At 33.3% G+C, this 14,692-nt stretch overlaps 1 protein-coding gene and 1 long non-coding RNA gene across 4 annotated transcripts in view; one reads left to right on the forward strand and one right to left on the reverse strand.

Annotated features, from left to right (window-relative positions):
• LOC125055604 overlaps nt 1–8,807 on the reverse strand; it is an 84,038-nt gene extending 75,231 nt beyond the window's left edge. For all 3 annotated transcript variants that reach the window (XR_007117927.1, XR_007117928.1, XM_047658063.1), the window contains exon 1: nt 8,505–8,807. Coding sequence is in view for 1 of the 3 variants with exons in the window: in XM_047658063.1 (XP_047514019.1) it covers nt 8,505–8,567 (63 nt within the window). In the remaining 2 variants the exon portion in view is untranslated. The remainder of the gene's footprint in view (nt 1–8,504) is intronic.
• Nucleotides 8,808–9,520: 713 nt separating this feature from the next.
• Nucleotides 9,521–14,386, forward strand: LOC125055607. Its single transcript, XR_007117930.1, has 2 exons — nt 9,521–11,943; nt 13,777–14,386. It is a non-coding gene; the product is annotated as an uncharacterized LOC125055607 (long non-coding RNA).
• Nucleotides 14,387–14,692: the final 306 nt, after the last annotated feature.

The raw sequence follows: 14,692 nt of genomic DNA on the forward strand, positions 1-14,692 counted from the left end.
ATTATTATCATTTTGTTAATGAGAATAAGGTTCTTTAAACGAGTACCGTCCGTTTGAATACGAGTATTAATTATTGTTTACATTATATTAATGAAGGAAAAAAGATTTGTTTATACTGGCTACCTAAAATAAATTCTAATTTATAGTGTTTTGTCGATATCGCACTTCAAAGTGCAAATACATACAATGCATCGTTACCATAACAAAGAAAACAATGGTAACGCAAGCGTGAATTGCTATACCATGGCAATTCCTTGCCGTATATTTACAATGTCATAAAGTTGTTTTCCAGTATAAACTGCATTCTTGTAAATGTAAACAATGAAGCTATGGTATACCCATAGCACTAAGCATTAACCTTTTCTAACTAAAAATCAATGGCGCTACTACCTTTTTAGGTCTGAGCCTCAGATTTCTGTATCTCTTTTATGATCATTTGTTGATCTAATAGGGGATCAGCCTTCTGCGCCTGACGCACGCCCTCGACTTTTTTTTTGGGTCTAAGGCAAGCCGGTTTAATCACGATGTCACCATAATATTACATCTATCTTAAGGTACCTGGTTATAACAAAACAGATATAAGCCATTGCTATAAGACCAACGTTGAATCGTATTACAGGGATATCACATTAAAAACCGCTACATAGAATACACCTCGATGAATATTGGTTACACCACTCAAGTTCAAGTTACTTCAGATAATCTACACTGAAAATTGGAACGTTCTAGATCTCCATGTTGATTTGCGTTACACTTGTAGCTTGACGAATGTGTGCTAAAATAAATTAATCTGTTGGTTTAAAAAAATATCAGAATGTTGCACCACGGTGTATTTAAAAAATTCTTACGCCATGGCAATCAAACTATTTAATCACCTTCTCAGAAGTTTAGATCACTGCCGTTTAATGCTTTCAAGGGGAAGGTGATTGAATTTTTAAAGGAAAGGTGCTTTTATAGTGTGAGAAAGTACTTCTCTTATTGTCATTACATAAATCACATTTGTATGCCTATTTTTATATGGCTGATTGCGCAGTTTTTTATAATTATCAAATCTGAAAGTTAGTCCACTTTCTTATAATAATATAAAAATTTAACATTGATAGACCACCGCAGACACGGTGAAAAGAAAAAAAGTTTACTTTATATAACCTACTTATGAACTAGAATAACCACTGAGCTGATTTGAAAGATTAATTTGATGAATATGATCAAAATATAATATAAAATGAGGTAATAACGATCAATCAATGTGTTGGCCCAATGTTGAATTATGCACACCAATGGACTTTCGCAAAAAAGATTCAGGAGTGCATTGAGCCTTTAAAAAACTTTTAGTCAATAAATAAACCTAGATTTCTAGTTTATGGTTCAGTCGTTTGGGCCTAAGGCTTAACGTTGAGACCACTTAACAGAGATCTAGATAGGCGTGATAAAATCGACAGATTCAGATAACATCGCCGATTATGCAACACATTTCTATTACAACTTGTTGATGGTAAGAAAAACTTGTTGATAGCTTATTCGATTAATTTTGTGTTACCATTAAAACTATAATCTATGTTTTTCTCAGAATTGCCATAAAAGTTTAAATAAGTAGAAAAAATATAAGAAATCTTGATTATAAGCAGTCACGCAAATCATTTACACATCATGACCAAAGACAATAAGGTTTATAATCTAGTTTGTGATATAATTTATGATACTGTAACAATATACAACTTTTACTATGCGAACTGGCACGCCTACAGTGTCAAGTTTTATGTCACGACAACAGCTTTGTCGGACACTCAACTTGCAGACATGAAACTCATAAGTGCACTATTGCAACAGCTCAAAGGGCTTGTCTATATAATTTCAAGAAAAAAATCTTCTAGTGATTGTTCAAGTGGCTAAGAGGCACTTATAAGGAGGTGCGAAACACGATCACTATAGTAACTTATACGACAACGACTATGCCAATTTGTATATGTGTGTGTAAGGTTTGGGTGTTCCATTGAAAAAGATGTTTAAGCTTTACAAAGAGGAGCGATTGGTTGGATTAGAATTTGTATTTTGACAAGAAAAATTATAATATTGATTTTTGGTTATAATGTATTGATAATGTTTATTAAAACATTTACTTAATTAACACGACGACTTTCATCATTTATTATGTCTATCAAAGAGAAGCATTCCTGATGCCTAGGCTACATAACGCTTCCTTTTACATAAAAAAATAATTATACCATTATTTCACTAATTCAAAAACGCACAAATAATAATTTATAATCAAACTCAAACTCAAAATATCTTTATTCATGTAGGTAAACGAGTACACTTATGAATTGTCAGAAAGAAGTTAAATTAATTGTAAATGTATATTTACTACCAGTTCGCAAGTCAAGGCCATAGAGCGGGTAAGAAGAACTAGCAAGAAACTTTCCGCCACTCTTTTTAATCGCCAAGTATTGTCATACAAATTGTTTGAACTGGAGATATTTTGTTTATCACATAGGGAAGTAAGCCGTCTGTGCCTGGCACTCGCCGTCGACTTTGAAGGTCTAAGTCATGCCGGTTTCTCCTTTATTTAATTAAGAATTAAATAAAATTAATATATGGATATTGAGATGGTTTTGACATTGAAACTTAAAATGATAAAAGAATTTACATATAAAATGCAAATCACATTCAGATTACAATCACAATGTCTTATGAAGAATTCCTTAACATTAGGTCTTTGCAATTATAAGCAGCGCAATAACTCCGTGGTAGGGATAAGCATTACTTAAAACCTGCAGGCTTTTTAATTTCAAGGTCAAAATTCGCGATTGCCTGAAGGTGAACGCTTGCCTATTGTCGATGATGTAACGCTTAAAAACTATAATAATTACATCTTAAAAAGGATCACTCGGGTTCTAATGTAACAGAGATAGTACTCCACCGTACACCATAAGTGTAATCTGTGAACAACAAAAGAAAAAGCGCGGCAAATTAATTTTTTTAGTATGGTATCCCTAGAAGTTTGATATTTTGTGGATTAAACTTACTTGATACTTGATTTTACTGTATCATTTTTATATTGATAGTAACTGTATATCTATGAACTTAAAAACTATACGTATTTAGTATTTTACTATTGATACTTAAAATGACTAGCATTGCATGGAAAACTAAAACTATATTAATTATTATAAAACACAACTTTATTCGTAATAATCAAAATTAGAATCAAAAAAATCAATAAAACAAAGTTTAGGCTATTATACCTGTTAACTATTCGGAAAAAATATATAATAGAAATAAAAATGTGTTATTGCATGAAGTATCAAGACAATAAATCATACTAACCTAAGAAATTCAATGACATTCTGTGTTGCCATCCGAAAGTTTTCAAATAATCCAATTATCTTCTTTCATTAGCCAGACTCTACATGGTCTCTGAACGGCCCGTAATGTTTATAAGTCATCCCTTTATTGGGCATAGACATTAATAAATCCTTGTCATTTATCATATATTAATTTTTGTTCACACCGTGTCATAAATCAAATGATAAGTTATGTCGCTCGTCAGGTCGTGACGGGAGGCCGGACTAAGTAGCGTGACGAGGAAATGCGGGTAACCGTTTAGAAATCAGTTTTCGCTCTTTTACGATCAGCGCATGGAGCGTTCGTCAGGAAATCTGACGGTTATATAAACTAATTAATACCATAAAAATATCTCATATGCCACAGATATCTACGTAAAGAATCATTTGTAATAGGACAAAACCTAATAAATAATCAATATAAAAAAACCCGTAAATCTACTCAGATATATCAATAGAATATAAACAGTCTAATAAAACGAATCTTCACATTGCATACTCTAACTAACACATAAATAATCTTACATATGTCAAATTTCATTATAAACCAGTTTCTCTACATCATAATTTATTTCGTTCAAGTGCAGATCCTATGTGTGTCCCATGTAAAAGGGCTCATGGGGGCTGATACAAGAATAATTCATGTAAAATGATAGATAATTAATACACACAGTACATCATAGTCTGCTATTCAAAATACAAATTGCATAAGATATTAATGCTCGAACTGCTAGACTTTTCTCATACTGCGTGTTCATAATTTGTGTGATTACAAAAGTTCCTAATACATTACAAAAAGCTAGTTATTACTTTCTCCTTACCTAACTGGCCACCTGTTATTTAAATGTTATCAATTTGTGAAAATTATCGTTACTACTGAGTCTAAGACAAATCATAATTATATTTCGTAACTCCAATTCGACTCGGGTAGCGAATAAAATTGAAACAAGTCAAACTAATAAATATGTTTATTATCAACTTTATGGACATCTTAAAATAATTTTATAAATGAAAATCACCAATGTAGTAAAATAAGACATAATAACTTTATAGAAAACCTAATGATATGTATCTAGTTCCGAAATGTAACATTTATAGAATAATTTTGTAAGATCGGCCGTTCAAATAGACCTTTTCAATTTTCTAATTATAATCAGAGCAGGCCGAGTCTCAACATTGAGTAGGTACGTACCGAAGTTTTAAGACTTACTCAAAGTAAATTTAATACTCTTTGGCGTAAAGATACTTAGCAGGACTCAACTCGGAATTCTTTTTGTGAACTCACATAAATTTTCACTATCGATACACTAAGAATAACTTTTTTTTGACGTGATAACGTCTTTAAAATCGTTTTAGTCGGGTGACATGTTCAGAAACTTGTGTCACACCAAAACCTCACGAGCGCGATCGCAGGTATAACGAGAGAGAGACGGACCGATCTCCCGTCTCATCTCGAGCGCTGCCAGTCATTCCGTGAATGTATGAAGAAAAATGTATATCATAGTCGAATAAGTAAACTTGTCATTTTACACCCGAAATTTATCATCAAAAGTGTGAATAAAACGATAGATGTAATTTAATTTTTAAAAAAATTGTTATCTTCATTAATTCCTTACTTCCCAAAAACTTATATCACCAATAAGACGTTATCACGTAAACATCTCGATCGTAAACCTACTTTACAAACAACCAATATTTTTTTTTTTTTAAGATAATTCACACCAATTGACCTAGTCCCATGCTAAGCTGGTGAAGCTTGTGTTATGGGTACTAGACAACGGATATACATACATATTATACATAGATAGACATATAAATACATATTTAAACACCCAAGACCTAAGCACAACACCAAATGCTCATCACATCGATGTTCGTCACAGCCGGGGATCGAACCCGGGACCCATGGATTCGCAGTCAGGGGTACTAACCACTAGTTAAAAACTGTTTAAACCTTTTAGACAGCTGACAACTGGGTTTTATTCTCAAGAGAAACTTTCAAAGGCTTGATGGAAAACCTGACTGGAATTAGTATAGTCACATTCAGCGCTCCTAAAATGGTATCGTCCATTGAAAATCTAATGAGGACATAGATGCCGCAACTTCAAACGTCAATGCACTTGCGGTCAGAAACACATGAATTACAAGAAAATATGACGCCTAAATTACCACTATCCTTATTCGTAAGCGTCAAATATCTATTGTATGTTTTGTCCTTATCGCTTTTATGGCATTGAATATAAGTAAAAGAGAGATATTATTGAACTGAGACATTTTAGTTTAGATAAGATGTAGACTGTCTTACAAGACGAATAATTTCTTTTGTTTTGGTCGTTCATAAAAAGCTGTGTAAAATATTCTAAACTTTTATTTTCATTATTAATCTTTTATAGACGGTGTTTATAAAATGAGGCTCACATATTTCTCCGCCCGTTTCACAGATATCTTTAAAATATCAGGCTTTTGATCCATTCTAAAATTATTGAAATGATTCAAGCTAGATTCTAGAACATAAGAAAAATTGTTATAATTTAGTGCAGTCTAATTCTAAAGGCCGATTTACATTATCTTAGTGTTTAGGAGAGTGCTTTAGTACAACTTGAAAGGCAAGTTCTTTAGCGTAGCGTTTACTAAAGCAAGTACCGTTTACATGTTTCAACTAAAGTACTATCCTAAAGCACTCTCCTAAACACTAAGATAATGTAAATCGGCCATAAGACACAGTGCTTTAAAAAGTACGAATATTAGCCAGCATTTGTAATGAGGCAATTCAACATCATATTGCGGTTGCATAAAAGACATTACGGTTTAATGTAAAATACAATTTTCACATAACCCAATACGTGTGACATAAAAACTATGTTGTAATACCACTGGTGTAAAGAAACGGTTACATATATTTTATTTTCTAATATGTTCATATTGTTTATCATTATCCACGCGAATTTGTATTTTTAGATTTCGATAATATATTGCAAATTAGGTATTGAAGATCTGTCCTAGATTCCATCAAACATTTTACGACAGCGAAACATAACTTCAAATAATAACAGATTTCACGCAAGCACCAGCCGGCACCAGGTACGAGTTCGCCTTGAACATGCAACCTTCGTTGGTATAAATTTAATGTTATACTGTATGTAATAGAAACTATTTAAAATCTAGTAATGCAGTCGCGATTATATTATCGCAATAAACGAACTACAGTGAAAACCATATTCATAATATCTTATGTCTGATACGGAGAATTGGCAATACTGTTGACACTTCATTTTAACTTACAAGATAACTCCCCGATCCAATTACTGCTGCATTACTGAACTCAACTGAACACACCAAAGATAAGTTCTGCTTAGTTTTAATAAACCTTATTATTGAGAACCTATTATATGTAAATCCAATTCGACGAATCAAGCCCCGTGGCACGATAAGGCTTTGTTTTGTGCAAGCCAAATAATTAACTGCGCTGTCACTACAAATTATTTACGTAAGTCGCCTTCAAGTCCAACAACAATGAACAAATTAGCGTTTTTAAATATAGATAATATAATTTCGCGTTTTGTAGAAACGTGAGAGACTAAGAAAGAATTAATACATCATAAATTATTATTATTTCGCACAAATTAAATTGTGTCAGATGCCTACTCCACATCGTATTGTTTACGTGGGATCGAGTCACTTATTGTTCATACCAGTGAATTGTTGATAAAATAGAAAATGGTGAACAATGAATGTTATTTTTTAACTTCCCGCGTTGAAACACGGAATCGATGCGGATTTCGCGCATAATTACAGATTTCAATCATATGCATGCAGTGTACAGTTACAATATGGTTGAAGGACTTTTCATTTTATATTTGTTGTCAGTAACTAAGAAACTAAAAGATGTTCAAAAAACCTTAGCAGCAGTATTTTAAAGGGAATTATTGATAGAGTGAATTCTTATCTTCAACAGTACTGAATTACTTTTGCTATCAGGCTTACTAAAGTAATAAAAATAGCTAAAAAATACTAACATAGTTCTTGAGAACAATTTCTGTTCTATGGATTTTTTAGTCCAAAAGTAACTCATTATTATCATTAAAAATATCAAGCAAAATAACTTAATAAGGAATCAACCTAATAATTTTGATGTCATGTTTAAGGAAACACTTTCTTCTAATTGTCTATGACTGCACCTTTGTGTCATTATCATAGATAATAATTTGAAACCCAATAACAATTTTTATGGCACATATTATTGAAATCTGTATATTGACTGTAATGAAAATACTACCGTTTGTACCATAATGGTACAAATGAATAAAGCTTCTTCTTTGTCTAATATGTATTAAAAATGAGAAGGTTTATTTCTTATTACATAGAAAACATTTATACATATTTATATTATATACATAAAATATATATTTATGAATGTATGTATTATATACATAAATATATATTTTATGTATATAATATAAAATTAATAAATAAACTTTTAAGAAATTACAAAATTAGAGATCTCTTAGTTCAATTGGTTAAAAATAACTAATAAGAATAATTAAATAGTTTAAACCTAAATATCACAAATTTAGATGATAACAATTAGTTATCATCTAATATAATTTATTATAAGCAAAAAAAATGTATGATAAGCGGCAAAAGAATACTTAGCAATATACGATTTATGTAAGAAATTCTAAGTATACTATTAGTGTAATCAGAATTAAGTACATATATTAGATTTTTTAAGTATTTACTTGTGCCATATTTAAAAAAAAGTTGCAACCTGTTAGTTGAATTTAATTTTCAGTCTTTAAATATCTGCGATGACCTATTTTTTTGGTTTTGTTAAACATGTACATGTTTATATATTACAGACATGTATTTATTAGTTACAGTTTTATTATACTTGTTATATTCAATAGACATTTTGTTCTTTGAAATAAGATATCTGATGAAATGTGATTGTCCTTTATTTTCCAGCTTAAAACACCTAAAATTTCAATTGAAAAAGGTTTAAAAGTAGAATAATAGATATTGAAGGCAGTTCGTTTTTATATAACCTATAGAGATGTGATGAATGCTGTTTGTTATATTGAAGCGCCTTACTATGCAAATGATACACCCTCATTAGTTTAAAATTGGGTACTCCCAATTCAAATAGTGTAAATAACTTACCGCATTATAGTTGAAAGCCGGAGCTCCTGGAGGAAAGTATTCCCTATTGATTTTGTCACTCATTCTTACTTTTTCACTAATAAACAAAGTCACATAGTTTTATTACTTGAATACATTACAGAAATTTCACTTCGAAATATCATTGACACTTGGGAGCGTCCGGAGCAACATCTTTGTTGTTACTTTGGCTAAAATATAGATCAATAGGAAATTTGAATATGTAGAAGGTTGTTTCACTTCGAAATTGATTCTATTGTATAAATTACAAATAAAATAATAATTATAAAGCCCAACTTGAAATATCTGTTTTTTTTTTTTTTTTTTTTTTCCCTTTCTTGGCCTGCACGGTTTGTGCGTCAGCCATGTAAAAAAGTTAGGAAGTGCGATATTAGATATGTTTTATTGGATTGGAAATTGGAGCGGAATTTGGAAAAGGATCAGATAAATTTATTATATAAGTACATAAATGGTTATAATTTTATATTGTTATGAAAAATAAAACTGGCTAAAATTCTATATACATCAATATTTATATTAGATAATAGGACAGAAATTGATGTAGGGAAAGGAATTTTAATGGATAAAAGTGAGGAAATAAAAGCGGAACGGTCATATCGAGTACAGGCGAAGAATATATGATTAAAATCCCCAACGTCATTGCCACACTCACAAATATCGTTAGGCAAAATATTAAGCCTTGCCAAATGCAAAGGAATGCATGCATGGCCCACCCTCATACGTATAAGGGTCGAAGTGATAGCTTTACCAAGCGTCAGATTTGAAAACCATGGTGTAGAAGGTATATCCTCCTGAATCGTGCTGTAATATCGACCTTTAGTCTGACTTGAAGAACGCCAAATGTTTGTCCAAGAATTCAATAACTGGGATTTAGGTAGGAGAGCCAAATCACAACAAAAGTTTTTGTACGGAACCAGATCTCCGTCATTGACCGCAGCTTTGGCAAGGCTATCGGCCTTGGTATTGCCAAAGATACCTGAGTGCCCCGGGATCCAAGCAAAAGAAACTGTGTAATTTTTGATGTAACATTGATGCAATAAATCACGACATGCAATAATGACTGGATGATTATTTCTGTTATTGCTAAAAGGAAATCTTTCCAAGGCTTGGAGGGCACTTTTAGCGTCGGTTAAAATTATTGAGCTTTTTAACTTCATTATTAAAATGTACTCCAGAGACTTCAGCAGACCAAAACATTCTCCAGTAAATACTGAAGTCTCTGGAGGTAATTTTATTTTCTGTACAATGCCAAACTGTTGATGGAAAACGCCAATTCCCACACATTTATCGGAGCCGGGTTTGGAAGAATCACTAAAAATTAAATGGCAATGTTTCCATCGGTTGTCACTGTCAATAATATTAATAAATTTGGCATTGGCAGAAGGATCTTGTTTACATATATCGAAATCAAATAAAATAGAAGGATTTAATGTTAAGGCATCATAGTTAACACAAAATATAGGAAGGAATTGTGATCTATGTGTTGGAGCTTGAAGAGCTAAGTATTTTTGGAAACTAATAATAAGGCATGGCGGCGATTTATGATCCCAGTACGGATAATCCATACATTCCAACAGAGACCGTAACTTAGAGTAAAGAGGATGATTATAGACTTGGAATGCTCTAAACAGGAACCTGTCACAAAGAAATTGTCGTCTGAGGTGCAGGGGAGCTTCAGAACATTCGACCTGCAAAGCGTTAATAGGGCTTGAACGCATAGCCCCAGCAATTATTCTCAGAGCCTTAGACTGTATAATGTTTAACTTATGGAGAGCTACTGCATTACAGGGTTCAAGTATAAATGTTCCATAGTCTAAAATACTTCTTATTAGGGCATTATATAGAAGCTTTAAAGAGAAAGGGTGGGCTCCCCACCAAACTCCAGAGAGGCAACGCAATATATTTAGAATCTTCTCACATTTGGCACTTACATATTTGCAATGAGAGCTTCCTGTAAGTCTTGAGTCTAAAATTACTCCAAGAAATGTTGCTTCACTTTTAACGGAAACTCTAATATTATTATAAAATACAGACACTGATGGAGGAAGTCTCATACGTGAAAATAAGACTATCATACTTTTAGCAACTGAAAGGCTTAGAGAGTTATTGTCAAGCCAGACTTTTAGCAACTTAAGGGAATATGTCATAGTATCAGACATGTTGTCAACAGAATTACCTGAAATATATAAGAGTAAATCATCTGCATATTGGAGTGTATTAACTTTACCCTTAAGGGAGGCTTCCAGATCATGAGAATATATATTGTAAAGTAAGGGACTCAAAACTGAGCCCTGGGGTAAACCTTTCCAGGCAATACGGGATTGGTAGGAGCCTTCTGATATTACTTTAAGCATTCTACCAGAGAGAAGATTGATAGTGAAGCTTATAAAAAGTTGTGGGATATCCAAATTAATCATTTTTTGTTTCAGAGTTGAAAGGTTGACATTATCATAGGCTGCAGACACATCTAAGAATGCAGCTAACACAGGCTTATTGTATGAAAATGCTAATCTTAAGTCTGTCATAAAAATACTAAGACTATCCATAGTACACCTGCCTTTCCTAAATCCAAACTGGTTTGGAGATAGTAATCCTTTACTCTCAACAAACCATTCTAGTCTATTCTTAACTAAATGTTCAGAAATTTTGGAGATAACTGAAGCTAATGCTATTGGTCTGTATGATGATGGATCATTAATCGGTTTGTTGGGCTTATGAATTGGGATAACTTCGTGAATTTTCCATGACGGAGGTATATTACCAGATGCTAAGATTGAATTAATTAAACTGAGAAAATAAGAAAGGCAGGAGTCATTTAGGTTTTGAAGAAAAGAATATGGAATACCATCACAACCTGGAGCTGAGTCCCTAAGTTTTGAAAGAACCCCTTTGAGTTCTGAAAGGCTAAAGGAAATGAGTGAATTGCTACTATTATGCTGGGAGAGGAGAGAAGGCTGAGAGTCAAAAGAAATATTATCTATAGATGGGACATATGGTGGAGCTAATTTGTCAAGAAACAAATCAACTGTACTGCTATCTATAAAATAAGACTTTGGAGGTTTAAAGGCGGATCTGAATCTCCGAATATTTTGCCAAACTTCTGATGGAGAAATGTCTGGTGAAATTGAGGCACAAAAAGATTTCCAGCCATTGAATCTTTTTTGTTTTAATAATTTACGTGTTTTAGTTATAAGATTGCTAAGAATATTAAAATTTTGTGTTGTAGAATTTTTCCTGTAATTTCCTTCAGCTCTCTTTCTCTCAGCTACAGCAGCAGAACACTCACTGTCCCACCAAGGAGGTGATGGAATATAACCATTGCCACTATTACTTTTAATTGGAAAAACTTCCTCAGCAGCCTGAAGTAGGGCCCGTGTAAAAGCTTCAGCACAAAGATGATTATTGCTGTCATTTACTAGAGGTATGGATGATAAATTTTGTTGAGCTTTATCTCTAAATAATGACCAGTTGGCATCCTTAAGTCTATATTTTAGCCGGGGAGGAGCCTTTGATGTTTGTTCTCCAATTTTTTGGGGAAATGATACAATTAGTGGGAAGTGATCGCTTCCATATGAAGACGATAGAGGCCACCAGTTTAATGTAGGAGTAAGGGAAGGACTACATAGGGTAAGGTCTGGTGCACTCATACCCTCATGGGGCTGTGTCCTTCTAGTAGGACAACCAGAGTTTAGAAGGCATAAATTATTATTATCTAAGATGTCTAAGATTCTAGCCCCATAATGATCGGACTTAGAACTTCCCCACATAGTATGTTGTGCATTGAAATCTCCCATGACCAAAATAGGGCGCGGGAGGGAAGATAGAATGTTACAAATATCGTCAAAGACTTCAGTGGAAGGGTGAGGTATATACATATTTACAATACAAATATTATTTACACTAGCAGCAATAATGGAAAATTTATCACTGTGATTAATGATGGGTATGTGAACAAAGGGCACACCTCCTCTAAGAATTAGTGCAACTCCACCATACCCATCAGTTCTGTCTTCTCTAAGACAGATATGTCCTGGAATTCTAAAATTGAATCCGGGACGAAGCCAAGTCTCTTGAAGAGAGACGGCAAATGGTTTGTAATTGTTTAATAAGTAAATTAGGTCACTTTTTTTACTATTAATGCTCCGGCAATTCCACTGAATCACCAGAGACTGGTTTTGTGGATGGTCTGTGTGACTGTCCATGATTTAAATAAGTTTTTGAAGAAGGGGCATCGTTGGTCGGTATTTTAATTATGTCAGATTGTGACAGGTACTGAATTATATCAATGATGAGATCCTTGGTTATTACTTCTGACAAATCATTGTAGTTTTTAAGACAACCTGTAGAAAAGGAAGGAATATTGCTATAATCTTGAATAAGCTCTGTATGTGCTTTTTGATCATATCCCTTACTAACATTTCTGGGACGAGCTTTGGGTTTCATGAAAAATGTTTTCCTAAATGACTGAGTGGGAGTGTTAGAAGGACTTATTACATTAAAGGGGTTGGAATACTTAATATTCGGACCAGAAGGGGCCGATGAAGCAGAAGCAACAACGTCTGCATAAGATTTAGAAACTGGTGGAATGGCTTTACTGGCTTCTGAATAAGATATAGCCTTTTTAGCCATTGTTTCTTTAATTGATTTTTGCCTAGCGTACTCTGGGCACTTTTTATCTGTTGCAAAATGGGAACCAGAACATAAGATGCACACGGCATCATCTCTTTCAGTCTTGCAGCTTGTACTTGTATGGTTGTCACCACATTTGTAACACCTTGGAGTGCCTCTGCATTGCATTTTGGTGTGACCAAAACGGCAGCAATTAAAACATTGCAATGTGGGGTAAATATAAAGTTCTACGGGTAAGGAGTTAAAACACATAAAGACCCTGGGAGGTAATACTTTCCCATCAAAGGTTAAAACTACGGTCTCTGTCGGAATAAACTTGGGAGTCTCACCTTCATACACCTTTCTGTTTAGTCTTCGAACCTTTAAAATGCTTCCACAGTTCTGCGGAAGCTCAATATTTTCTAAAATGTCTTTCTCGTCCCATTCACATGGAACACCTCTCACTATTCCCATGCGGGTGATAGTGAAGGCAGGAATAAATGATTTGTAATTATTAACATGAAGAGATTTGTTGTTTAAAAATGTGTTAGCGTCTTGAAAAGTTTCGAATTGTAAGGACAACATGTTCCTGCCAATTTTTTTTATGCTTCCCTCTACAATGCTTTTTACACAATTTTTTTTTTAGGAAAAATCCAAAATGTACAGGGTGAATTGATCCGGTTTGATTTGTTTGTAATATTTTTTGGACATGGACAACATAAGGCGCTGGGTCTGACGCCTGGTAAAGCGACCTAGCAGCGCGAGGGTTACTTGGGATATTATTGGAGTGAGCAGCTTCATTATGGTGGATTTCAGTTTTATCATTAGAGTCAAGAACTTTATGAATAACATTGTCTTTTAAATTATTAGAGGAAATTGTCTTCTTTAAATTTCTAACTGAGATTCTCTTTCTTTTAACATTTTTCTTGCTATCCGAACAATCAGTATCTATAATGGAACCTTCCGTTTCCATTCCCGACTGATCTATTGTAACTACATGAGACACCTGGAGGGATGTCCCTCCAGGGTCTTCGGGCTCCAACATGAACACCAAGTGAAAATTCCTATCTACATATAATACAATTAAATTACTTACCAACCAGGCGAAAGAAACTAAAAATATAAATAATCAACAATAACTAGTAATATATATACACTCTACAACTTAACTGATCCTGTAATATTAAATTTATTTAATTTTCAAAAGTTTAGCCAAAAAAGGCGCCCGCCTAATTCAACACTTCCCGCGCTTTTTTTTCAATATCTGTTTTCTAGATACTGAACAGAAAACGATACTCTTTAGCACTTGTCAATGCACTGTCATTTTTCCTTTGTCAGTCATATTGATAATTGACAGCATCGGAATCTGTCATATTCGTGACAGATGTCTTCAGTTATATAGGATATATTCTATTTACAGATAATATGGGATAAAAACTATCAAGTATCACAAATTCACGAACAGCATTTTTGGAATTGAATTTGTGTAGTAAACTGCTATTATATTTTACCAGTTTTATGTGTGAAAATGAACGACACGATTGAGCTGACAGAAACTGACA

Source organism: Pieris napi, chromosome 13 (genome assembly GCF_905475465.1).
Source record: "Pieris napi chromosome 13, ilPieNapi1.2, whole genome shotgun sequence".
NCBI lineage: Eukaryota > Metazoa > Arthropoda > Insecta > Lepidoptera > Pieridae > Pieris > Pieris napi.